Below are 26,006 nucleotides of genomic sequence, written 5' to 3'. Positions count from 1 at the left end.
AATGAATATGAATAATACAAAAATATGTAAAATTGTGGCACGGTAGGTGATTTTCATATTATATATGAAAATCGAAATATTCTCATATTTTTTCTCTTACAATTTTTATTTTGTTGTTATTTATTCAGTTTTTTTAATATTTTATTTTAATATTTTATATATATTTATATATTATATATTTCAACTTTTAATTTGTAATTATGACTTCATTTTTTTTACCTTATTCTTGTAACAGTGTCATTTTTCCCATAATTTAATTTTCCAAAATTCATTATTATCAACACTTTATTTGTTGTTTTATCATGTTACAACTTAAACAAAAATAACATCTTTGTACGACTAAAATATGCATTTTTTTCCCACATTATATTTTGATTTAATTCTTGTAAAATAACTGATTATTTTATTATTTATTTATTTATTTATTTATTTATTGAAGTGATACTAAGTAATCCAGGGGTGTCCTAACTTTTTCCACCGAAATATTCTCATTAGGATATTTTTTCTCTTACAATTTTTATTTTGTTGTTATTGATTCAGTTGTTTTTTTTTAATATTTTTATTTTAATACATATTTTTTATATTTATATATTATCTATTTCAACTTTCTTGTAATCATAACTTCATTTTTTTTACCTTACAGTGTAATTTTTTCCACAATTTTTTTTAAAGTTTTATCATGTTACATCTTTGTACGACTAAAATATGCATTTTTTTCGTATTATATTTTGATTTAATTCTTGTAAAATAACTGATTATTTTATTATTCATTTATTAATTGGAGTGATACTAAGTAATCCAGGGGTGCCCTAACTTTTTCCACCGAAATATTCTCATTAGGATATAATAATTTTATAATAATTTTTATTTTGTTGTTATTTATTCAGTTGTTTTTTAAATATTTTATTTTAATATATTATATATTTTTTATATTTATATATTATATATCTCAACTTTCAATTTGTAATCATGACTTCATTTTTTTTACCTTATTTTTTCCACAATTTAATTTTCCAAAATTGATAACTTTATTTGTTGTTTTATCATGTTACAACTTCAACAAAAATAACATCTTAAATATGCATTTTTTTTGCATTATATTTTTATTTAATTCTTGTAAAATAACAGATTATTTTTATTTTTTTCCCACATTTTTTCCTTTTTTTAAAATTTTTTTTAGCTTTATTGTTTTGTTTAGTTTTTATTGCATGCCAATAAAAAACATCCATGGACCCGCAAATGACCCCTTGGGCTGCACTTTGGACACCCCTGAAGTAAACTCTTTCCAACACCGATGATGGTATCATAGACGTCGGCTTGGCCCCGCCCACCTCCTTGTGCATATTTTATGCTAATGAGAAGGTGCCCCCGGCTCTCGAGGCTCTCGGGCCGGCTGCCGGAGGATGAGCCGGATGGCGCAGAGCTGGAAGAAGCTGGAGTCCAGCCAGAAGGTTTTCACCGGGTGATGCTGTCGAAACCTGACTGAATGGATCGGTACTTAGGACTTAGCTGGAAAAGGCTTTTGCACTTATTATTTTTATATTTCATACTAATTTATCCAGGTGAGTTATGTTGACACTTTTCATAATGCGTAGCTGTGTTTGTGTGTAATTATTTTTGATTTTTTTTACTTTTATTTCAGTGCAACTATCAAGCAATGAGGTGGAAGTGGACCATTTCAACTCAGATGAATTTGATAAGTAAGATGTTATTTGTTTATTCATGTCAATTATGTTTTTTTTAAAAAAAAACAAAATGCTAAAAAAATTTGAATAAATTATTATTTATTTTTTAAAAATATTTAAGAATATATTTAACATGATTCAAATGATACTATTAAGAATTGAGAGTTTGGTTAGTTCTTGACGGTTTTATGGTGTCACGGAGGAGAGCAGCAGAAGCAGGAACAAATCTGTCCTTGTTCTCTTTCTCCCAAACAGCCACAGCAGCAGGATAAAGCAGCAGAAATGGGACACCGCTTCCCAGGGAGGGCAGGTAGGCAGCGGCATTCACCGTGCTTGCTGATGGATGCGGGACACAACCAGAAATATACACAAATTGCTACGCAACATGGAGCACTTTTAGGCTATTCTTTGTCATATTCCACATATTTACCATCCACTTTTTCTTCCCCCCATGTGTGGATCTTTGGTTATTTCTGTTATTGTTATTTATTTAGTTTTATTTAGTATTTAGTTATTTCGGTTATTATTATTTATTTAGTTTTATTTAGTTTTTATTTAGTATTTAATTATTTTGGTTATTATTATTTATTTGTTTTTATTTAGTATGTAGTTATTTCGGTTATTATTATTTATTTGTTTTTATTTAGTATTTAGTTATTTCTGTTATTATTGTTTATTTAGTTTGATTTAGTTTTTATTTATTATTTAGTTATTTCGGTTATTATTATTCATTTAGTTTTATTTAGTTTTTATTTAGTATTTAATTATTTTGGTTATTATTATTTATTTGTTTTTATTTATTCTTTAGTTATTTCGGTTATTATTCATTTAGTTTTATTTAGGTTTTATTAAGTATTTAGTTATTTTGTTATTATTATTTATTTAGTTTTTATTTAGTTTTTATTTAGTATTTAGTTATTTCGGTTATTATTATTTATTTAGTTTTATTTAGTTTTTATTTAGTATTTAGTTATTTCTGTTATTATTTATTTTGTTTTATTTAGTTTTTATTTAGTGTTTAGTTATTTCTTTTATTATTATTTATTTTGTTTCATTTAGTTTTTACTTAGTTATTTCGGTAATTATTATTTATTTAGTTTTTATTTAGTTATTTCTGTTATTGTTATTTATTTAGTTTTATTTAGTTTTTATTTAGTATTTAGTTATTTCGGTTATTATTATTTATTTAGTTTTATTTAGTTTTTATTTAGTATTTAGTTATTTCGGTTATTATTATTTATTTAGTTTTATTTAGTTTTTATTTAGTATTTAATTATTTTGGTTATTATTATTTATTTGTTTTTATTTAGTATGTAGTTATTTCGGTTATTATTATTTATTTGTTTTTATTTAGTATTTAGTTATTTCTGTTATTATTGTTTATTTAGTTTGATTTAGTTTTTATTTATTATTTAGTTATTTCGGTTATTATTATTCATTTAGTTTTATTTAGTTTTTATTTAGTATTTAATTATTTTGGTTATTATTATTTATTTGTTTTTATTTATTCTTTAGTTATTTCGGTTATTATTCATTTAGTTTTATTTAGGTTTTATTAAGTATTTAGTTATTTTGTTATTATTATTTATTTAGTTTTTATTTAGTTTTTATTTAGTATTTAGTTATTTCGGTTATTATTATTTATTTAGTTTTATTTAGTTTTTATTTAGTATTTAGTTATTTCTGTTATTATTTATTTTGTTTTATTTAGTTTTTATTTAGTGTTTAGTTATTTCTTTTATTATTATTTATTTTGTTTCATTTAGTTTTTACTTAGTTATTTCGGTAATTATTATTTATTTAGTTTTTATTTAGTATTTTCGGTTATTATTATTTATTTAGTTTTATTTAGTTTTTATTTAGTATTTAGTTATTTCTGTTATTATTATTTATTTTGTTTTATTTAGTTTTTATTTAGTATTTAGTTATTTCCTTTATTATTATTTATTTAGTTTTTATTTAGTTTTTTCGGTTATTATTATTTATTTAGTTTTATTTAGTTTTTATTTAGTATTTAGTTATTTCTGTTATTATTATTTATTTTGTTTTATTTAGTTTTTACTTAGTTATTTCGGTAATTATTATTTATTTAGTTTTTTCACTTTTACCGTGTCCGTTACTGATCTTTGATGAATAATTGATGCTATAGAGACCCCCCCTCTCCCCGCCCCCCCCTCTCCATTGCCCCTAAAGATCACCTTTGCCATCTGCTTTGTTCCGACTGCATGGCTTGAAAGCCTTGGTTTTAGAGCTCAGGTGTCCAAAGAGAGCTTTTTTTTTTGTTTTTTTTACTGCTGTTATTTTTAAATTTCAACTTTCATTTTGTAAAATTTTTTTTCTCGTAATTATGACTTAAATGCCACATTTGGCATTTTTATACGGTATTTCTATTTTATATTTTATGCAACAGAAATGACATCATTTTTCGTCATCATATGATGAGTTTGTTCTTGGAAAATTCTGACTTTTTTTCTGAATTAGAAGATGACTTTTTTTGGCTTAAAATTTTAAAATTTTTTAAATGTAAAAAAAAAAATGTTATTAAAAAAAATTCTTAATTTTTTTTAGGTATGATTATTGTATCAATTTCTTTCTTTTAGGAACCCCAATCAACGTCTGTTCCGTTAGTCCCTAACACATCGGAACTTCGGAAAACTCCAGTCGGTCGGACCAATATGACCTCTAACGACTTTCCGCCCACAAGTTCCAGCTCCCAAAGAATAATGAACTTTACCACTTCCTCAACAATTCATGCTACGACACCACCAAGAACCGAACTAGCTACCATGCTATCTCTAAACCGGTCCGCAACCGGAACAACAACTCCGCCCACCAAAGAACCACCGACTCAATCCTCTTCGAAGAACAGTCTTACGGATTCGGTACCCATCGGCTCATCAGGCGGCGCTACAGCATCGACTCCGGTACCGCCCAGACCGATCAAAGAACCGGAACCGACCAACACCGACCAATCGATATCGAAATCTCCCGGAGAAACCGTGACGAATTCGGTAAAACCGAATTCTAACGCAACACAAAACCCTACCAGCGGAGTCGTCTCTGCGGACCGTGGTCCAGTTCAGGATTCAGTTTTCACCCGACAGGCCAAGGAAGCCCTGAAGTGGAGATTCCACAGGATGTCAGGTAACAAAACAAAGTTCCCACGTTCAGGTCTTTGTGTTCTTTGTGGGTTAGCTTCCATTGGTTCCCATGTGTTCCCGCTTTAGATGGTCCTTAGACCCCCTTCGATACCTAAACCTGTGATATCTGTACCTTTGTTTGACGCAGCCGAGTGGGCACACATGCTACGCTGCAAGCCCACTCGGCAGATGGTGGAGCAGGCAGGACGAGGATGAGTGACTGCCTTTCTTTATATCCACTATATAAATATCAATGTGACTATAGGGGTGTTATTTCATGTCTAGAGGGCTCTAAAAATGTTAAAAGTGTATTTAGAAGATTGGAAACAGTTTTTTTTTGACAAACAACCATTCACACTCACATTCATACCTATGGACAATTTGGAGTCGCTAATTAACCTAGCATGTTTTTTGGAATGTGGGAGGAAACCGGAGTACCCGGAGAAAACCCACGCATGCACATGGAGAAGATGCAAATTGAAAATTGGAATTGAACTCGGGTTACCGGGTTACCGGGTGGTTGTTAATTGGCTGTTTTTTTGCTGTCTTTTTCAAGAGTCATGTGACTTCCCCTGCCTGAACGGTGGTTGGTGCACTCGGACGGATTCGTGTGACTGCAGCTTGTTTCAGGCCACAGGACACAGGTGCCAGACAGGTAATATTTTTTATTTTTTATTTTTTATTTTTTATTTTTTATTTTTTATTTTTTATTTTTTATTTTTTATTTTTTATTTTTTATTTTTTATTTTTTATTTTTTATTTTTTATTTTTTATTTTTTATTTTTTATTTTTTATTTTTTATTTTTTATTTTTTTTTATTTTATTTTTTTTATTTTATTTTTTTTATTATTTTTTATTTTATTTATTCTTAATATTTTGACTCTTTCTCGTGAAATTACAGCTTTTTTTAAACAAAATTTTATTCTTAAAAAAATTACTTATATTATATTATATATTTACTTATATTATAATTATATTATACTTATATTATTGCCATAATATTTTGTCTTTATTCTAGTCACCTTATAACTTTTTCAGCAAGCTAATTTTCCCCAAAAAGTACTTTATTTCATGTTTTGTTTGTTTCTTATATAACATTATATTGTTTCTAATAGTACATTTATAATATTTATTTATAATATAATAATTATAATATAATATAATATAATATAATATAATATAATATAATATAATATAATATAATATAATATAATATAATATAATATAATATAATATAATATAATAGAATACAATAGAATACAATAGAATACAATAGAATACAATAGAATACAATAGAATACAATAGAATAGAAATATAGAAAACAATAGGTGCAAAAGCCTATTTTTAGTATCAACTTAATTTTTATTTATTTATTTATTTAATTTTATTAATTTTATTTATGTATTTTGTCTTTATTCTAGTCACCTTTATAACTTTTTCAGCAAGCTAATTTTCCCCAAAATTACATTGTATTGTTTCTGATAGTACATTTATAATATTTATTTATAATATAATAATTATAATATATAATATAATATAATATAAAACCTTTTAAAAATATTATATGAATAAAATGTATAATAATATAATATAATAATAATATAAAAATCTTCTCTTAATATTTTAACTTTATGCTACTAAAATTATTTTTCTTCATAATATTATGATATTATTCTTGTAAAATTACAACTTGTTTACATTATATTGCAACTTTTTTTCCCTCAAAAATTTGACCCTTGTAAAATTATTAATGATTTTTCCATATTTACTAATGTTTTTGTTTTTGTTTTTGTTTTTTTTTGTTAAATTCCACTTTTCAAATGTGCCGCAGCCGCACTTTGGACACCCCTATTCTACACCCCGTAATATTTTTCTTCATAATATTATGATATTATTCTTAACTTTTTTTTTTTTCTAAACTTTTTTACATTATATTGCAACTTTTTTTTCCTAAAAAAATTTCACCCTTTTTATCAATATTATTGATGATTTTTCCATATTTGCTAATGTTTTTTTTTTTTTTTTTTTTTTTTTTTAAAGTTTTCTTGTTAAATTCCACTTTTCAAATGTGCCGCAACCGCACTTTGGACACCCCTATTCTCCCCACACATCATAATCCAGCCTATTTTGTGTGCCCCAGTTCCAAATCCTGGTTTTGAGAGGGACATGACCTGCAGGACTTGGGGTCAGTACAACTTTGAGACCTTTGACGGCCTCTACTACTACTTCCCTGGTCGATGCACGTACACGCTGCTCAGAGACTGTGACGAAACCACCCAGACCGCCATCGTAGTCCAGGTGAGCTCCGATAGCAGTACGGCTCATTCATATCGGTTTTGGACAAAAAATCGAAACCATGAAATACGAAATACACCACATGGTTTTAGCATCCTTCTGTTTGCAGGTCCACAATGACCCGGACTGTGGTTCTGAACCGTATAGCTGCCAGCGTTCAGTCAGCCTCTTCCTTCCTTGGGAGGGCGAGGTCCGGTTGCACGCCACCAATGTCACGTTCAAAGGGCAAAGGTCAGTGAAACAAACGTTTATTTTCCTTTATGGTGGACCACCAGGTTCTTTTTATATCGGGCAGAGAAATAAATAACATTTTAAAAATGATGTAGTGGGACTTAAGAACATTTTAGGGGGGCCTTCAGGCTTTCTTATTAGCCTGCTTTTGCCCTATTATATGAAATTTGTCAGAGATTTTTTTTGTAAAAAAAAAAAATTAAAAAAGAATCAATAAAAAAAAATATTTAGGGGGACTATGAAATTTGTCAGATATTTTTTTTGTAAAAAAAAAAAAATTAAAAAAGAATCAATAAAAATATTATTTAGGGGCACTATGAAATTTGCCAGATATTTTTTTGTAAAAAAAAAAAAAAAAGAATCAATAAAAAAATTATTTAGGGGGACTATGAAATTTGTCAGATATTTGTTTTGTAAAAAAAAATTTAAAAAGAATCAATAAAAAAATTATTTAGGGGGACTATGAAATTTGTCAGATATTTTTTTTTGTAAAAATTTTTTTTAAAAAAGAATCAATAAAAAAATTATTTAGGGGCACTATGAAATTTGTCAGATATTTTTTTTGTAAAAAAAAATCAATAAAAATATTTAAAAAGTCAATAAAAATATCAAATTATTTAGGGGGGCCTTCAGGCTTGCTTATTAGCCTGCTTTTGTCCTTTTATATGAAATTTGTCAGAGATTTTTTTTGGATTTTTTTTTTAAAAAAAGAATAAAAAAATTATTTAAGTGGACTTAAGAACATTTTAGGGGGGCTTCAGGCTTGCTTATTAGCCTGCTTTTACCCTATTATATAAAATTTGTCAGAGATTGTTTTGTATAAATAAATAAATAAAATGTTAAATTTTTTTAGGGGGACTTAAGAACATTTTTAGGGGGGCCTTCAGGCTTGCTTATTAGCCTTCCTATTATATGAAATTTGTCAAATTTGTAAAAATAAAATAAATTATTTAGGGGGACTATGAAATTTGTCAGATATTTTTTTGGAAAAAAAAATCAATAAAAATATTTAAAAAGTCAATAAAAAATATAAAATTATTTAGGGGGGGCTTAAGAGCATTTTAGGGGGGCTTCAGTCTTGCTTATTAGCCTGCTTTTGCCCTATTATATGAAATTTGTCAGAGATTTTTTTGTAAAAAAATAATCAATAAAAATTTGTCAGAGATTGTTTTGTAAAAATAAATAAAAAATTAAAAATTATTTAAGGGGACTTAAGAACATTTTAGGGGGGGCCTTTATTTGTAAAAATAAATAAATAAATAAAATAAAATAAAATATATTATTTAGGGGGACTATGAAATTTGTCAGATATTTATTTTGTAAAAAAAATCAATAAAAATATTTAAAAAATCAATAAAAATATCAAATTATTTATGGGGGACTTTTAGGAACTTTTAAGAACATTTTATGGGGGCCTTCAGGCTTGCTTATTAGCCTGCTTTTGCCCTATTATATGAAATTTGTCAGCGATTGTTTTGTAAAAATAAATAAATAAATAAAATAAATTATTTAGGGGGACTATGAAATTTGTCAGATATTTTTTTTGTAAAAAAAAAAATCAATAAAAATATTTAAAAAGTCAATAAAAAATTTAAAATTATTTAGGGGGGACTTAAGAACATTTTAGGGGGACTTTCAGGCTTGCTTAAAAATAAATATAAAAAATATATATATCATTTAAATCATACGATGTGTTTTTTTTTTTTTTAACTCTTTCTGTACTGACAACAAAACGACATCTCCAGTTTGCAGCTTCCTCATCACATCCACGACCTGCATCTCCAGCAGATCTCCCACAACGTCTTAGTGACACAACCCCAAGGCTTCACGCTGGCCTGGGAGGGTCACAGTGGTTCGGTCTACATCAAACTTAGCCCGGAATATGCGGGAAGAACCTGCGGCCTCTGTGGGAACTTCAACGCAGATCCTCAGGATGACCTCAGGACCAGCTATGGTGAGATCTTTATGTTTATTGGTTGTAGTCCTATCTGGGACTGGATTTGCAAATATTATGTCAATAGTATACATCAGGGGTCTCAAACATGCGGCCCGCGGGCCAAATGTGGCACGCAGGACACTAGTTTGAGGCCCCCTGCCTTGGTCTCAAAGTCAATTTACTTGGGGGGCCACTGGAGCTCGGGTCTGGGTGAGACTGAGCCGCATCAGGTTTTCAAAAAAAAAAGAACATTATTTACAACATATTGCGCAACTGCAGGGTCTTGAGACACATGCTAACTCGCAAACTCGAGAGCTAGCGGCCTAAACGGTAGCCTTCAAGTTATTTCCTTTCAACTTAAATAACCAAAAAACGTACCACTTCCACACGAATAGGGAGGATAACTATTAACAGTTATTTAACCTTTAACATGAACATTATTTACAACATATTGCGCAACTGCAGGGTCTTGAGACACATGCTAACTCGCAAACTAGAGCGCTAGCCACCTAAACGGTAGCCTTCAAGTTATTTCCTTTCAACTTAAATAACCAAAAAACTTACCACTTCCACACGGATAGGGAGGATAACTATTAACAGTTATTTAGGGTCTTGAGACACATGCTAACTCGCAAACTAGAGAGCTAGCCACCTAAACGGTAGCCTCCAAGTTATTTCCTTTCAACTTAAATAGCCAAAAAACTTACCACTTCCACACAGATAGGGAGGATAGCTATTAACAGTTATTTAACCTTTAACATGAACATTATTTACAACATATTGCGCAACTGCAGGGTCTTGAGACACATGCTAACTCGCAAACTAGAGAGCTAGCCGCCTAAACGGTAGCCTCCAAGTTATTTCCTTTAAACTTAAATGGCCAAAAACTTACCACTTCCACACGGATAGGGAGGATAACTATTAACAGTTATTTAACCTTTAACATGAACATGAATCAAACGTAATAATTTTTTTCTGGGTACATGATACCATACAGCATCCATATCAAACTTTAAACATTAAACTTTCATATCAAGGCGGGGGGCCTCCAACTAGTGTCCTGCGGGCCACATTTGGCCACATACTATTGCCATAATGGCTATTGACATAATATTTGCAAATGATGATTAATCAATGTTAACTATAAAAAGTGATATTGGATACTATGTAATACTTTTGTGTCTCTTTCAGGAATACTGAGCCATGAGTTGGAAATGTTTGGGAACAGCTGGATGGAGACGGCGGCGTTCCGACCCCGATGTCCAACGGTGCTTTCTGGTTTCTCGTCACCTTGTGCAGATGTTGATGTGAATGTTCTACTGGTAAGACTAACATCAAACGGCTTCATTGAAATACTAATAATAATAATGTCGCTTTAAGTATTACAATATATTTATTTTTTCGGTACCAGAAAGTGGAGGAACTTTGTTTAATGCTGCTGGATCCACCATTCCAAAGCTGCCATGACTTTGTCAACCCTTTGTCCTACATGGCCAGCTGTTTCAACACCCTCTGCATGTAAGAAATCCAATTAGCATGTTAGCATCTATTCCATGTGTGTAATTATTAACTCATTCGCCGCCAAAGACGTATTTATACGTTACTTTAACCCTAGCGCCATAACCCAAGGAGGTAGAAGAAATGATGTTTATAAGAGCTCGGTCTGCATCTTATGTATGTGAAAATCGAAATATCGTATTTTCCGGACTGTGATATTTTCTAAAACAACACAAGTTATACAGTATATAGTATTTCTAGAAATAACTGCATTTTGGTTTTATCATATAAGTGGAAAATAGTATTACTGCAGCGCCTTGGTTAGCGTCATTGATTCGTTCCAGAAGGTTAGACGCAAACCAAAGCAGACTCTAAACCAAGGCAAATTTTCCCACAGAAAATAATGTACTGTATTTTTTTAAATGTACCATAAAGTTACATTTTTTTCATAGGTTGGCTGTTCCTGCCACTTATACTCCAGAGCGACTTATAAATGGAAAATTATTTATTATTATTTATTTATTTATTATATATATTATTATAAATTATTTATTTATTATTATATATATTATTATAAATTATTTATTTATTATTAAATTATTTATTTATATTTATTAAAATTTATTTATGTTACATAAACACTGGACGCCATTTCTGTTCATGTTTATTTTTCATTCATTTTTCAATATAATTTAACATGAAAATTTTAAAAAAGCAAGTCATTTTTAAATAAATAAATAAATGAATAAATACATTTTTAAAAATTATTTAGGGGGACTTAAGAACATTTTAGGGGGGCCTTCATGCTTGCTTATTAGCCTGCTTTTGCCCTATTATATGAAATTTGTCAGCGATTTTTTTGTAAAAAATAAATAAATAAATAAATAAATAAAATAGATTATTCAGGGGGACTATGAAATTTGTCAGATATTTTTTTTGTAATAAAAAAAATCAATAAAAATATTTAAAAAGTCAATAAAAAATATCAAATTATTTAGGGGGGACTTAAGAACATTTTAGGTCATTAAGTCATTTTACACAAGAAAAAGTCAGAATTTTACAATAATTATATTTAAATTTTTTTTTAAAAAAAGACAAAATTAATGAGACATTTTTAAAGTTCAAATATTAGGAAAAAATAAGAAAAACAAAATGGTAATATTTTGAAAATTATGTTATTATGACGCTGTGTGGCCTCACAGCTAGGAGACCCGAGTTCAATTCCACCCTGTGTGGAGTTTCCATGTTCTCCTTGTGCATGCGTGGGTTTTCTCCGGGTACTCCGGTTTCCTCCCACATTCCAAAAACATGCTAGGTTAATTCTAATTGGCGACTCCAAATTGTCCATAGGTATGAATGTGAGTGTGAATGGTTGTTTGTCTATATGTGCCCTGTGATTGGCTGGCCACCAGTCCACAACCCATTATGAAAAATGTCTGGTATCGAATGAGTTAATATTATTTAATGGAGGAAAAATGCAGCCTATTAATGTGACCTTTCCCATCTTCGTTATGCTTCCTTTCAAGGTCGGGTCCTACAAGCGAGGCGGTGTGCCAGGCGTTCACCGAGTACTCCAGAGCCTGTTCCCATGCCGACAAGTCCCTGAACGACTGGAGGGACCACATTCCTCAGTGTGGTATGGTAGACTTTGCCGAAAACCGGAATATTCTCGGAGTTTGCATGTTCTCGCCGCATGGACCACGCGGTCATTAAAACATACTCTTACGCAATAATATACATGCAAAAGAACACTACGGCAACAGGAAGTTACCCAGCATACCTTGCGGGTTAAGAATGAGTGTATTAATCACCTTAATTAACTTAACATGCATATTTTTTAACACAACTTCTGTTGCTTCAGAAAATAGTTTTTACTGAATACTTACTCATCACACAGGAACTTAACACTCAAAGGATATATAATATATAATATAATAAATAAATAAATAAAATAATAATATAAATAAATATAAATTAATATATATAATAAATATAAATTAAATACATATAAATTAATATATAATAAATATAAATGAAATACATATAAATTATAAATAATATAAATAAATATACAAACAAGTACCAATATGAGTTTAGAAAAAAAAACTATTATTCCCATCATGGGCTGCACAGTGTCCGAGTGGTTAGCATGCGGACCTCACATCTAGGAGACCCGGGTTCAATTCCACCTTCGGCCATGTCTATGTGGAGTTTGCATGTTTCTCCGGGTACTCTGGTTTCCTCCCACATTCCAAAAACATGCTAGGTTAATTAGCCACTCCAAATTGTGAGTGTGAATGGTTGTTTGTCTAAATGTGCCCTGTGATTGGCTGGCCACCAGTCCAAGGGTGTACCCCGCCTTTCTCCCGAAGACAGCTGGGATAGGCTCCAGCACCCTTTGCGACCCTCGTGAGTGAATGAATGAATAATAAGAAATATACAAACAAGTACCAATATGAGTTTGGAAAAAAAACAACCATTATTCCCATCGTGGGCTGCACAGTGTATGAGTGGTTAGCACGTGGACCTCACATCTAGGAGATCCGGGTTCAATTCCACTTTCGGCCATCTCTGTGTGGAGTTTACATGTTTTCCCCGTCCGGGTACTCCGGTTTCCTCCCACATTCCCACATCGGGGCTGTCGGCTGTGGCGTCCATTCACTCCACTATAGAACCAATGAAATGAAACACATTACATGAACGTCAATTTATCGAGGATTTTGTGTTTTTTTTTTTTTTATGATGGCAACCAGCAAAGCAGTGTCCTCCGGGTCTACAGTACCTTGAATGCATCAGTGTTTGCCCGGCATCATGCAACAAAGAGAGGACATGCATTGATAGCGGGCTGGCCTGCCTGGATGGATGTTATTGTCCCAATGGTGAGTCGGTATTCATTTTCCATTTTTTTTTTTAATAATTTGTAATAATTTTGACTCTCCGTCTCGGTGGGCAGGTTTGATTTATACAGAAGGGGGGTGTGTCGCCCCCTCGGAGTGTCCCTGTGAGCACCATGGTATCTTCTACCAATCTGGACAAACAATACAGGAGGAATGCAACAACTGGTGAGCCCCCAGAATCTGCCACCTTTAAAAAATAAAAAATAAAATAAAATAAAATAAAAAAATAAATACATAAATAAATTAATTTTTTTTTAAATTTTTTCTCTTCATTTTTTGACTATTTTTCTAAAAATGTTTTTTATCCATTTCTGCTGTTTAAAAAAAAACAAAAAAACATCTATTTCAACTTCCTGCCTGTAATTGTGATTCCCTAGTTATGATCTTAGATTAAAATTAAAAAAAATATATATTATTATTTTTTTAAATTAAATTAAAAATTAAATTAAATAAAAAAGTAAATTCTTGCAATTTTTCAACTGGTCTTAAAATTTTGATTACATTTCCTTTGTGTTTCAGCACATGCCTGGCTGGAGTATGGAACTGCGTTGACTTCAGCTGCCCAGGTAAGTCAAAAATCAACCACATTGATTCCTTCCCAGGCATGTACAAAAGCACCATAGCCGCCCCCCCTGCCCCCCCCCCAAGAATGACAACCCAACCGAATGTTAAAATTGTCTTTCTCCCTTCTTCTGTAGGCGAATGCTCGGTGACCGGCGATATGTATTTCGAGTCATTTGATGGGCGTGTCTACACCTTTCCCGCCACGTGTCAGTACGTCCTGGCTAAGAGTCGAAAGTCGGGGAAGTTCACCGTCACCATCCAGAACGCCCCCTGTGGAGCTGTGAGTCGACTTTGTCAATTCCGAAATTTACATAAGAAAAAGTCTGAATTTTACCATAATTATTATTATTATATAACGTTATTATTATTATAAAAAATATTATAAAATTATTCTAAATTTATTTTAGTAATAATTAATAATGAACAAATTATTTTATAATTATTATTAAAAAATAAATAATAAAGACAAATAAAAAAACATCAATTTTAAAATTTGTAATATTAGCAAAAAATAACAAAACAACAAACAAAGTTGTAATATTTTGAAAATGATGATGTTATAACGCTGCATGGTGGATGAGTGGTTAGCGTGCAGGCAATTTCACCTCCTGTGTGGAGTTTGCATGTTCTCCCCGTCCGGGTACTCCGGCTTTTTCCCACATTCCAAAAACATGCTAATTTTAATCTAAGATCATAACTACGGAATCACAATTACAGACAGGAAGTTGAAATAGATGATTTTTTTTTTAAATAGCAGAAATGGAAAAAAAAAACCTTTTTAGAAGAATAATCAAAAAATGAAGAGGAAAATGTTCCATTCCTAAACTGAATGAAACCAGCAGCAATCCTATTATTACATGTCTTGTTTTCATGGCAGAATCTGGACGGGTCCTGCATCCAGTCCATCAACTTGGTCATTGATGAAGATCCAAAAATGGAGATTACGCTAAGCCACATCGGTGAGGTCTTCATGGCCGGGCAGTATCGCATCTCCTTGCCTTATTCCGATGGTAACCATTCTTTGACTACCTTTCCATGCGTACTCACAGCTGCTAGCATCTCAAAGCCATGTTTTATACCATATGATGCCACCAGCTGCTTATAAATATCTGTCTTGTAGTTTCTGATGCAAAAATTTCCTGTAGCATATCAGTGACATATTGCATTCAAAGGCTTTTTTAGGACTTCAGGAAGTTTGCCACCAGCTGCTTATAAATATCTGCCTTGAAGTTTCTGATGCAAAAGTCAATTTCCTGTAGCACATCAGTGACATTTTACATCCAAGGGCTTTGTAGGACTTCAGGAGGTTTGCCACCAGCTGCTTATAAATATCTGCCTTGTAGTTTCTGATACAAAAGTCAATTTCCTGTAGCACGACAGTGATATTTTACATCCAAAAGCTTTGTAGGACTTCAGGAGGTTTGCCACCAGCTGCTTATAAATATCTGCCTTGTAGTTTCTGATGTAAAAGTCAATTTCCTGTAGCACATCAGTGACATTTTGCATCCAAGGGCTTTGTGGGACTTCAGGAGGTTTGCCACCAGCTGCTTATAAATATCTGTATTGTAGTTTCTTTTGCAAAAGTCAATTTCCTGTAGCACATTAGTGACATTTTACATCCAAGGGATTTGTGGGACTTCAGGAAGTTTGCCACCAGCTGCTTATAAATATATGTATTGTAGTTTCTGATGCAAAAGTAAATTTCCTGTAGCACACCAGTGACATTTTACATCCAAAAGCTTTGTAGGACTTCAGGAAGTTTGCCACCAGCTGCTTATAAATATCTGCCTTGTAGTTTCTGATGCAAAAGTCAATTTCCTGTTGCACATCAGTGACCTATTGCATCCAAGGGCTTTGTAGGACTTCAGGAAGTTTGCCACCAGCTGCTTATAAATATCTGTCTTGTAGTTTCTGATGCAAAAGTCAATTTCCTGTAGCACATCAGTGACATATTGCATCCAAAGGCTTTTTTAGGACTTCAGGAAGTTTGCCACCAGCTGCTTATAAATATCTGCCTTGTAGTTTCTGATGCAAAAGTCAATTTCCTGTAGCACATCAGTGACCTATTGCATCCAAAGGCTTTTTTAGGACTTCAGGAAGTTTGCCACCAGCTGCTTATAAATATCTGTATTGTAGTTTCTGATGCAAAAGTCAATTTCCTGTAGCATATCAGTGACATATTGCATCCAAAGGCTTTTTTAGGACTTCAGGAAGTTTGCCACCAGCTGCTTATAAATATCTGTATTGTAGTTTCTGATGCAAAAGTCAATTTCCTGTAGCACATTAGTGACATTTTACATCCAAGGGCTTTGTAGGACTTCAGGAGGTTTGCCACCAGCTGCTTATAAATATCTGCCTTGTAGTTTCTGATGCAAAAGTCAATTTACTGTACCACATCAGTGACCTATTGCATCCAAAGGCTTTTTTAGGACTTCAGGAAGTTTGCCACCAGCTGCTTATAAATATCTGTATTGTAGTTTCTGATGCAAAAGTCAATTTCCTGTAGCATATCAGTGACATATTGCATCCAAAGGCTTTTTTAGGACTTCAGGAAGTTTGCCACCAGCTGCTTATAAATATCTGTATTGTAGTTTCTGATGCAAAAGTCAATTTCCTGTAGCATATCAGTGACATATTGCATCCAAAGGCTTTTTTAGGACTTCAGGAAGTTTGCCACCAGCTGCTTATACATATCTGCCTTGAAGTTTCTGATGCAAAAGTCAATTTCCTGTAGCACATCAGTGACATTTTACATCCAAGGGCTTTGTAGGACTTCAGGAGGTTTGCCACCAGCTGCTTATAAATATCTGTATTGAAGTTTCTGATGCAAAAGTCAATTTCCTGTTGCACATCAGTGACCTATTGCATCCAAAGGCTTTTTTAGGACTTCAGGAAGTTTGCCACCAGCTGCTTATAAATATCTGTATGACACCCTGGGTTGCGTGGGGGTGCCAGAGCCCATTCAACATCGTTCGCAGATGTTTATTATTATTATATTACTAAATCCTGAATATTTTTTTTTTTTGTTTCAGACATTTTCCAAATTCAGGAGCTGTCCTCCATGTTCCTGCAAGTGAAGACGACGTTTGGCCTGCGTCTTCAGTACAGCTGGAAGGAGTTTCGTCTCTATCTTCAGGCCAATGCATTGTGGAAGGACGACACGGTGGGACTGTGCGGAACCTTCAACGGCAACATCCAAGACGACTTCTTGTAAGTGTGAGCATTCCTTGGCCGTGACGGTCGTGCGTGTATTCTGCGCTTAATGTCACTCGAGTTCACGAGATTACGTTTCCAAACTCCGATAACGTTACAATATAATCGCGCGGTCCTCAATGTCGATTTCTTTTCTCACACTCTGTAATGCACACTGCTTGGTCTGCTTGGCATCAAAAGTCAGACGGGCAAGGCGAGACAGCCCCCTCAACAAGGGAATTTACTGTTCGATGCCCACTGTTCCGTGTCGTCATGGGCGGCCATGAAGGGCGGATGTTGTCTAACAGCTGTAAAAGGATATACATCACAGTCTCGAGGAAAAGAAACTGGAATTTCCTCCACTTGTGGTGACAAAAACTCTGTAACCTGTTTACAATAGTCTAAATATGCTTTTTAACATTATTAGAGCCCTCCAGACATAAAATAACACCCCTATGGTCACCTTTACACTCCTATTTTTCAATATAGTAGACATAATAACATAAAACAAGATTAATCTGTGTTGCTATAAATGTGCTCTATTCTGCTTATCCTCATTTTCTATTCCGCTTATCCTCATTAGGGTCGCGGGAGTATGCTGGAGCCTATCCCAGCTGACTTCGGGCAAGAGGCGGGGTGTTATGAGAAACACATAAAACAAAATAAAGTTAGTTTGGTGAAAAAGCAACAAAACGTAACCCGCAAGACATGCTGGGTAACATCCTTGCAGACTTCCCAGGATGCCTGGCAAGTTGTTACTGTATGAAACGGTAATGTATTTCATGTATATATGATCATGTAACCTGTTTACAATATTCTAAATATGCTTTTTAACATTATTAGAGACCTCCAGACATGAAATAACACCCCTATAGTCGCCTTAACACTCCTATTATCCAATATAGTAGACATAATAACATGAAACAAGATTCATCTGTGTTGCTATAAATGTGTTATATTCCGCTTATCCTCATTTTCTATTCCGCTTATCCTCATTAGGGTCGCGGGAGTATGCTGGAGCCTATCCCAGCTGACTTGGGGCAAGAGGCGGGGTATTATGAGAAACACACAAAACAAAATAAATTACTTTGGTGAAAAGTACAACTTAACATAAGCGGGTGTTCACTCACAGTGCAACAAAACATAACCCGCAAGACATGCTGGGTAACATCCTTGGATGCCTTGCAAGTTGTTACTGTATGAAATGGTAATGTATTTCATGTATATATGATCATGTAACCTGTTTACAATATTCTAAATATGCTTTTTAACATTATTAGAGACCTCCAGACATGAAATAACACCCCTATAGTCGCCTTAACACTCCTATTATCCAATATAGTAGACATAATAACATAAAACAAGATTAATCTGTGTTGCTATAAATGTGTACCATTCCGCTTATCCTCATTTTCTATTCCGCTTATCCTCATTATGGTCGCGGGAGTATGCTGGAGCCTATCCCAGCTGACTTGGGGCAAGAGGCGGGGTGTTATGAGAAACACATAAAACAAAATAAAGTTAGTTTGGTGAAAAAGCAACAAAACGTAACCCGCAAGACATGCTGGGTAACATCCTTGCAGGCTTCCCAGGATGCCTTGCAAGTTGTTACTGTATGAAATGGTAATGTATTTCATGTATATATGATCATGTAACCTGTTTACAATAGTCTAAATATGCTTTTTAACACTATTAGAGCCCTCCAGACATGAAATAACACCCCTATAGTCGCCTTAACACTCCTATTATCCAATATAGTAGACATAATAACATAAAACAAGATTAATCTGTGTTGCTATAAATGTGTTCTATTCCGCTTATCCTCGTTAGGGTCGCGGGAGTATGCTGGAGCCTATCCCAGCTGACTTCGGGCAAGAGGCGGGGTATTAGGAGAAACACATAAAACAAAATAAATTACTTTGGTGAAAAGTATAACTTAACATAAACAGGTGTTCACTCACAGTGCAACAAAATGTAACCCGCAAGACATGCTGGGTAACATCCTTGCGGGCTTCCCAGGATGCCTTGCAAGTTGTTACTGTATGAAATGGTAATGTATTTCATGTATATATGATCATGTAACCTGTTTACAATATTCTAAATATGCTTCTTAACATTATTAGAGACCTCCATACATAAAATAACACCCCTATGGTTGCCTTAACACACTATTATCCAATATAATAATTATAATAATATAATCCCCCCCCCCCCCCTTCAGGTCGCCTGCTGGTATGATAGAAAGCACTCCTCTACTGTTTGGAAATGCGTGGAGGGTCTCGTCGGCATGTACGCTCAGCCTGACCACGCCCCTGCTGGAACCATGTGACACACACCAACAGGCAGGTCAGTATTAGTATTAGTATTAGTATTAGTATTAGTATTAGTATTAGTATTAGTATTAGTATTAGTATTAGTATTAGTATTAGTATTAGTATTATTTCAATATTGGACGTGGAACCCAAAAAACAACAATTCATTTGTCGTTATTGGAAAATTAGGTTGCCGAAAAAATTCTAATGTTACAAAAATAAAGTCCAAATATTATGGAAATAAAGTAATTAGATTAGGGAATATAAGATGAAAATTTTAATATTTGGATAATTTAAAAAAACAAGAAAAATGAAGTAGTAATTTTACAAAAATAAATTTAAATATTTAGAGATAAAGATCATATTCTAATGAGAAAAGAAGCAATTTTACGACAATAAACTTATGATACAATTTAACATAATTTTAGTAGCATTCATAATATTATGAGAAAGAAACAAAAAAAATAAAGTTATAATTTTTTGAAAATTAGTTTTTGGACAAATTATATGAAATAAAGTTAAATTTGAAAATATTTTTTAAATTAAAAAAACAACAGCAGAAATGAAAAAAAACATCTGTATAAAAAAAAAAAAACAAATTCTTAAAATAAAAAATCGTATTCTACCAGGAGGGGAAAAAAAATCGCAATTTTACAACACTAAACTTATGAGAAAATTTATATCATATTATATCAATTATATATATCAATTATATCATATCATATGAGAATAAAGTCAAATTTGGAAATATTTTTTTAAATTAAAAAACAACAGCAGAAATTAAAAAAATAAAAAAACAAAACAAAATATTCTACCAGGAGAAAAAAGAAGTTGCAATTTTACGACAATAAACTTATGAGAATTTTTTTATCATATTATATAAATTATATCATATCATATGAGAATAAAGTCAAAATTGGAAATATTTTTATTTTTATTTTTATTTTTATTTTTATTTTTATTTTTATTTTTATTTTTATTTTTATTTTTATTTTTATTTTTATTTTTATTTTTATTTTTATTTTTATTTTTATTTTTATTTTTATTTTTATTTTTATTTTTATTTTTATTTTTATTTTTCATTTTTATTTTTCATTTTTATTTTTATTTTTATTTTTATTTTCATTTTTATTTTTTATATTAAATAAAACATTACTTTTTATAAGTCATATTATTATGAGGAAGAAACAAAAAAAATAAAGTTGTCATTTTTGGAAAATTAATTTGGGGCAAATTTTATCAAATAATTAAAAAATAAATTTGAAAATATCTTTTTTTAATTAAAACAACAACAGCAGAAATAAAAAAAACACAACAAAATATTGAGAGAAAAAAAAGTCCCAATTAAAAAAATCATAATAATCATAATCATCATAATCATAAAAAAAATCATAATATACATTTTTCACTATGTGGCCCTCAGTGGAAAAAGTTAGGACACCCCTGCTCTAATTGCTCTGTTCCTTTTAACGCTGCTTTCTTCTCTCTCTTCCTTGTTTGTGTTCAGTGGCTTACGCGTCCGAGATGTGCGATATACTGAACCAGGATCTGTTCTCTCCCTGTCACGGGTACATCAGTCCGGTTCCTTTCCATCGCCAGTGTCGCTCGGACACTTGCAAATGCGGAACACCTTGCTTTTGCTCTGCCGTCGCCCACTACGCTCGCCACTGCCGTAGATTCTCCGTCATCATCGATTTCCGATCGCATATACGTGACTGTGGTGAGTGATCAGGGCGCTATTTTGGTCCCATAATTCATCAAGATACCCCCACTTAAAACCTGATTATTGATTTTTTTTTAATTTTTATAACCCTGCAGTGGTCACATGTCCCAACACCATGCAGTATGGCGTCTGTGTGTCGTCCTGTCAACACCGATGCTCCGCCATCTCTTCTTCGCCGCACTGCGAGGACGAGTGTGAGGAAGGCTGCGTCTGCCCGACGGGACTCTTCTACGACGAACGAACACACACTTGTGTGCGCAGGTCAGGCGGGATTGAAGACGAACACGAGCGATGTTCATGTAAAACATGACAGTGAAATCGGGGTTGCACGGTGGTCGAGTGGTTAGCCCACAGGTCTCGCAGCTAGGAGACCCGAGTTCGATTCCACTCTGTGTGGAGTTTGCATGTTCTTCCCGTGTGGGTTTTCTCCGGGTACTCCGGTTTCCTCCCACATTCCAAAAACATGCTAGGTTAATTAGCGACTCCAAATTGTCCATAGGTATGAATGTGAGTGTGAATGGTTGTTTGTCTATATGTGCCCTGTGATTGGCTGGCCACCAGTCCAGGGTGTACCCCGCCTCTATGACTTTATTCTTTTTTTAAAAAAAAATCCCAAATTGTTTGTTATGACATATATTAAATAATCTGAATATGAATATAATATTCAATAATTAAATAATACTGAAAATTAAATAATTACACATAATTATGTAAACAATAATCAACAATAATTCAAATAAAATAATAATAATTAAAACAATTAAAATCTTTTTTTGCTGTTTTTTTCTTAAAAAAACAGCAAAAAAAGGTTAGGGTTTTAAGAAAATGCTGATGGGTGAGTGTGAATGGTTGTTTGTCTATGTGTGCCCTGTGATTGGCTGGCCACCAGTCCAGGGTGGACCCCGCCTCTCTAACTTTATTCTTTTTTTTTTTTTTATCCCAATTTTTTTGTTATGACATATATTAAATAATCTGAATATGAATATAATATTCAATAATTAAATAATACTGAAAATTAAATAATTACACATAATTATGTAAACAATAATCACCAATAATTCAAATATAATAATAATAATTAAAACAATTAAAATCTTTTTTTGCTGTTTTTTTTTTAAAGAAAATGCTGATGGGTGAGTGTGAATGGTTGTTTGTCTATATGTGCCCTGTGATTGGCTGGCCACCAGTCCAGGGTGTACCCCGCCTCTTTGACTTCATTCTTATAATATTTTAACCTTATCATTGCAATGTGTTATTTTTTCCCCACCCAATTTTTGAAAATTTCCTAATTTTTAAAATTATGACATATATTAAATAATCTGAATATGAATATAATATTCAATAATTAAATAATACTGAAAATTAAATAATTACACATAATTATGTAAACAATAATCAACTATAATTCAAATAAAATAATAATAATTAAAACGATTAAAATCTTTTTTTGCTGTTTTTTTCTTTAAAAAAACAGCAAAAAAAGGTTAGGGTTAGGGTTAGAGTGTGAATGGTTGTTTGTCTATATGTGCCCTGTGATTGGCTGGCCAACAGTCACATAGCTTTTTAATAAAGGTTTTTATCTGATTTATTTACCAACTATGACTTTATTGACATTTTAAATCAACCCAGAAATCAAGTTGTGCCCTGTCTTGCTTCAAAAAAAAAAAAAAAAAATCCCCGCCATATTGCGAAAAAATACCTGGGAGACTTGACTAATTGAGCTCTCCCATTCATGCTGTCCCGCCGTGAAAGACATACACCTTACTTACTCTTAACCGTCCCAATGCAGCATTACTTACCATGTACTAGAATTACTTCAAGGAAGTCACCGTGAAAAACCTCTTTCATTCCCACTTAGGGCTCGGGACAACACAGATATCCGATAACCACTGAGAGAGAGAACTTAGGACCGAGGTCTAATGTGTGGCCCATATGTCGCTAAGGCTGACATGTAGCATGTTAGCTTCCCTTTCCACACCATGTATTTACAAATCCGGCTTATTCTAAGTCCAATTCCGTGTTTGGTGTTTTACAGGAATGAGTGTCCCTGCACATTCCTTGGAGCTGATTATGAACCCGGAGATGTGATCATGACATCAGCAGGTGTTCAGTAAGATCCTCCTCCTCTCCGTCTCCGCCTCAACTCGATGAGAAGAACTGCTTTAATGTTCATGTTTCACTGAATCGATCCTTAATTGGACTATTCTGGTCTCGGAAGATCTTTAGTCTCTCATCCAAGCAGGGTTTTTGTTTACTTCAAGATCAAAGACTAGCTAGGACAGCCTTAGTCTCCAGCACTTTATGTTCAAAGACTAGATACTGAACGTTCATTCTTGAGAAGAAATTCCACATCCAGTTCGAGCAGGCTTTATCAGTTCATGGTCAAAGACTAGATAGGACAGCTCTTGTCTGAGTGTATAGTCAGAAGACGACATTTTGCCTCTCATTGAGCACGTTTTATCAGTTTATGTTCAAAGACTAGATAGGACAGCTCTTGTCCATTCTTGAGAAGATGTTTCCCATCCAGTTCGAGCAGGCTTTATTGGTTCTTGTTCAAAGACTAGATAGGACAGCTCTTGTCCATTCTTGAGAAGACGTTTCCCATCCAGTTCGAGCAGGCTTTGTCAGTTGATGGTCAAAGACTAGATAGGACAGCTCCTCTGAGTGTCTTGTCTGAAGACAACGTTTTGCCTCTCATTGAGCACTTTTATGTTCAAAGACTAGATAGGACAGCTCTTGTCTGAGTGTCCATTCTTGAGAAGATGTTTCCCGTCCAGTTTGAGCAGGCTTTATCAGTCTATAGTCAAAGACTAGATAGGACAGCTCTTGTCTGAGTGTATAGTCAGAAGACGACATTTTGCCTCTCATTGAGCATGTATTATCAGTTTATGTTCAAAGACTAGATAGGACAGCTCTTGTCCATTCTTGAGAAGACGTTTCCCATCCAGTTTGAGCAGGCTTTATCGTTTTTTGTTCAAAGACTAGATAGGACAGCTCCTCTGAGTGTCTAGTCTGAAGACTAGCACTCATCAAGCACGTTTTATCAGTTCATGTTCAAAGACTAGATAGGACAGCTTTAGTCTGAGTGTCCATTCTTGAGAAGACGTTTCCCATCCAGTTTGAGCAGAATTTATCAGTTCATTTTCAAAGACTAGATAGGACAGCTCTTGTCTGAGTGTATAGTCTGAAGACGACATTTTGCCTCTCATCGAGCACATTTTATCAGTTCATGTTCAAAGACTAGATAGGACAGCTCCTCTGAGTATCTAGTCTGAAGACGACATTTTGCCTCTCATCAAGCACGTTTTATCAGTTCATGTTCAAAGACTAGATAGGACAGCTTTTGTCTGAGTGTCCATTCTTGAGAAGAATGGACACTTCATGTTAAAAGACTAGATAGGACAGCTCTAGTCTTAAGTGTCCATTCTTGAAAAGATGTTTCCCGTCCAGTTTGAGCAGGCTTTATCAGTTCAGTTTCAAAGACTAGATAGGACAGCTCCTCTAAGTGTTAAAAGACTAGATAGGACAGCTCTAGTCTTAAGTGTCCATTCTTGAAAAGATGTTTCCCGTACAGTTCGAGCAGGCTTTATCAGTTTATGTGGAAAGACTAGAAAGGACAGCTCTAGCCTGACCTTAGTCCTTTCTAGTCCTTGAGCATGAAATGATGACGTTTGATCAGATGAGCGATAAAACTCTTTCTTAGACAAGCTGAATAATCCAGTGATAGATTCACTGCCCTGTGACTAAAGCGGTACGTCATTCGAAAGCGAAGGCGGCATAAAAAGTTCGAAATCTGCTAGTCCTGACTGAGGCATAGAACAGTGCGCTTGCTTTTTGTAAAATAGTTAAAAACGCTAAAAAAAATAATGAATTTCAAATGTCTTTTCTTGCAGGTTGTGTGTGGATGGGACCTTTGTGTTGCAAACAGCAGACATCGGTAAGTGTTCAAAGACTAGATAGGACAGCTCTCGTCTGAGTGTCCATTCTTGAGAAGACGTTTCCCATCCAGTTTGAGCAGGATTAATCAGTTCATTTTCAAAGACTAGATAGGACAGCTCTTGTCCATACTTGAAAAGATGTTTCCCGTGCAGTTTGAGCAGGCTTTATCAGTTCCTTTTCAAAGACTAGATAGGACAGCTATAGTCTGAGTGTCCATTCTTGAGAAGACATTTCCTATCCAGTTTGAGCAGGCTTTATCAGTTCATTTTCAAAGACTAGATAGGACAGCTCTTGTCTGAGTGTCTAGTCTGAAGACGACGTTTTACCTCTCATCAAGCACTTTTTATCAGTTCATGTTCAAAGACTAGTTAGGACAGCTCTCGTCTGAGTGTCCATTCTTGAGAAGATGTTTCCCATCCAGTTCGAGCAGGCTTTATCAGTTTATGTTCAAAGACTAGATAGGACAGCTGAGTGTTTCCCGTCCAGTTTGAGCAGGCTTTATCGTTTTTTGTTTAAAGACTAGATAGGACAGCTCCTCTGAGTGTCTAGTCTGAAGACGACGTTTTGCCTCTCATCAAGCACGTTTTATCAGTT

The 26,006-nt window shown here is 33.2% G+C and overlaps 1 protein-coding gene across 1 annotated transcript in view; it reads left to right on the top strand.

Annotated features, from left to right (window-relative positions):
* The first annotated feature begins 1,033 nt into the window (after positions 1 to 1,033).
* The window catches only part of otog (otogelin), an 81,883-nt gene continuing 56,910 nt past the window's right edge, over positions 1,034 to 26,006 (top strand). The window contains exons 1-22 of the mRNA XM_058077618.1: positions 1,034 to 1,562; positions 1,643 to 1,700; positions 1,941 to 1,995; positions 4,286 to 4,829; positions 5,382 to 5,480; positions 6,967 to 7,124; positions 7,231 to 7,352; positions 9,098 to 9,306; positions 10,480 to 10,610; positions 10,700 to 10,806; positions 12,312 to 12,421; positions 13,539 to 13,664; positions 13,739 to 13,847; positions 14,202 to 14,248; positions 14,381 to 14,526; positions 15,124 to 15,256; positions 17,279 to 17,456; positions 19,660 to 19,784; positions 21,258 to 21,470; positions 21,569 to 21,734; positions 23,509 to 23,583; positions 25,367 to 25,410. Coding sequence (XP_057933601.1) covers positions 1,487 to 1,562; positions 1,643 to 1,700; positions 1,941 to 1,995; positions 4,286 to 4,829; positions 5,382 to 5,480; positions 6,967 to 7,124; positions 7,231 to 7,352; positions 9,098 to 9,306; positions 10,480 to 10,610; positions 10,700 to 10,806; positions 12,312 to 12,421; positions 13,539 to 13,664; positions 13,739 to 13,847; positions 14,202 to 14,248; positions 14,381 to 14,526; positions 15,124 to 15,256; positions 17,279 to 17,456; positions 19,660 to 19,784; positions 21,258 to 21,470; positions 21,569 to 21,734; positions 23,509 to 23,583; positions 25,367 to 25,410 — 3,031 coding nt within the window. The 5' untranslated portion in view covers positions 1,034 to 1,486. The remainder of the gene's footprint in view (positions 1,563 to 1,642; positions 1,701 to 1,940; positions 1,996 to 4,285; positions 4,830 to 5,381; positions 5,481 to 6,966; positions 7,125 to 7,230; positions 7,353 to 9,097; positions 9,307 to 10,479; positions 10,611 to 10,699; positions 10,807 to 12,311; positions 12,422 to 13,538; positions 13,665 to 13,738; positions 13,848 to 14,201; positions 14,249 to 14,380; positions 14,527 to 15,123; positions 15,257 to 17,278; positions 17,457 to 19,659; positions 19,785 to 21,257; positions 21,471 to 21,568; positions 21,735 to 23,508; positions 23,584 to 25,366; positions 25,411 to 26,006) is intronic.

Source organism: Doryrhamphus excisus, chromosome 7, assembly GCF_030265055.1.
Source record: "Doryrhamphus excisus isolate RoL2022-K1 chromosome 7, RoL_Dexc_1.0, whole genome shotgun sequence".
NCBI lineage: Eukaryota > Metazoa > Chordata > Actinopteri > Syngnathiformes > Syngnathidae > Doryrhamphus > Doryrhamphus excisus.
This window is presented reverse-complemented; position numbering and strand designations above follow the sequence as displayed.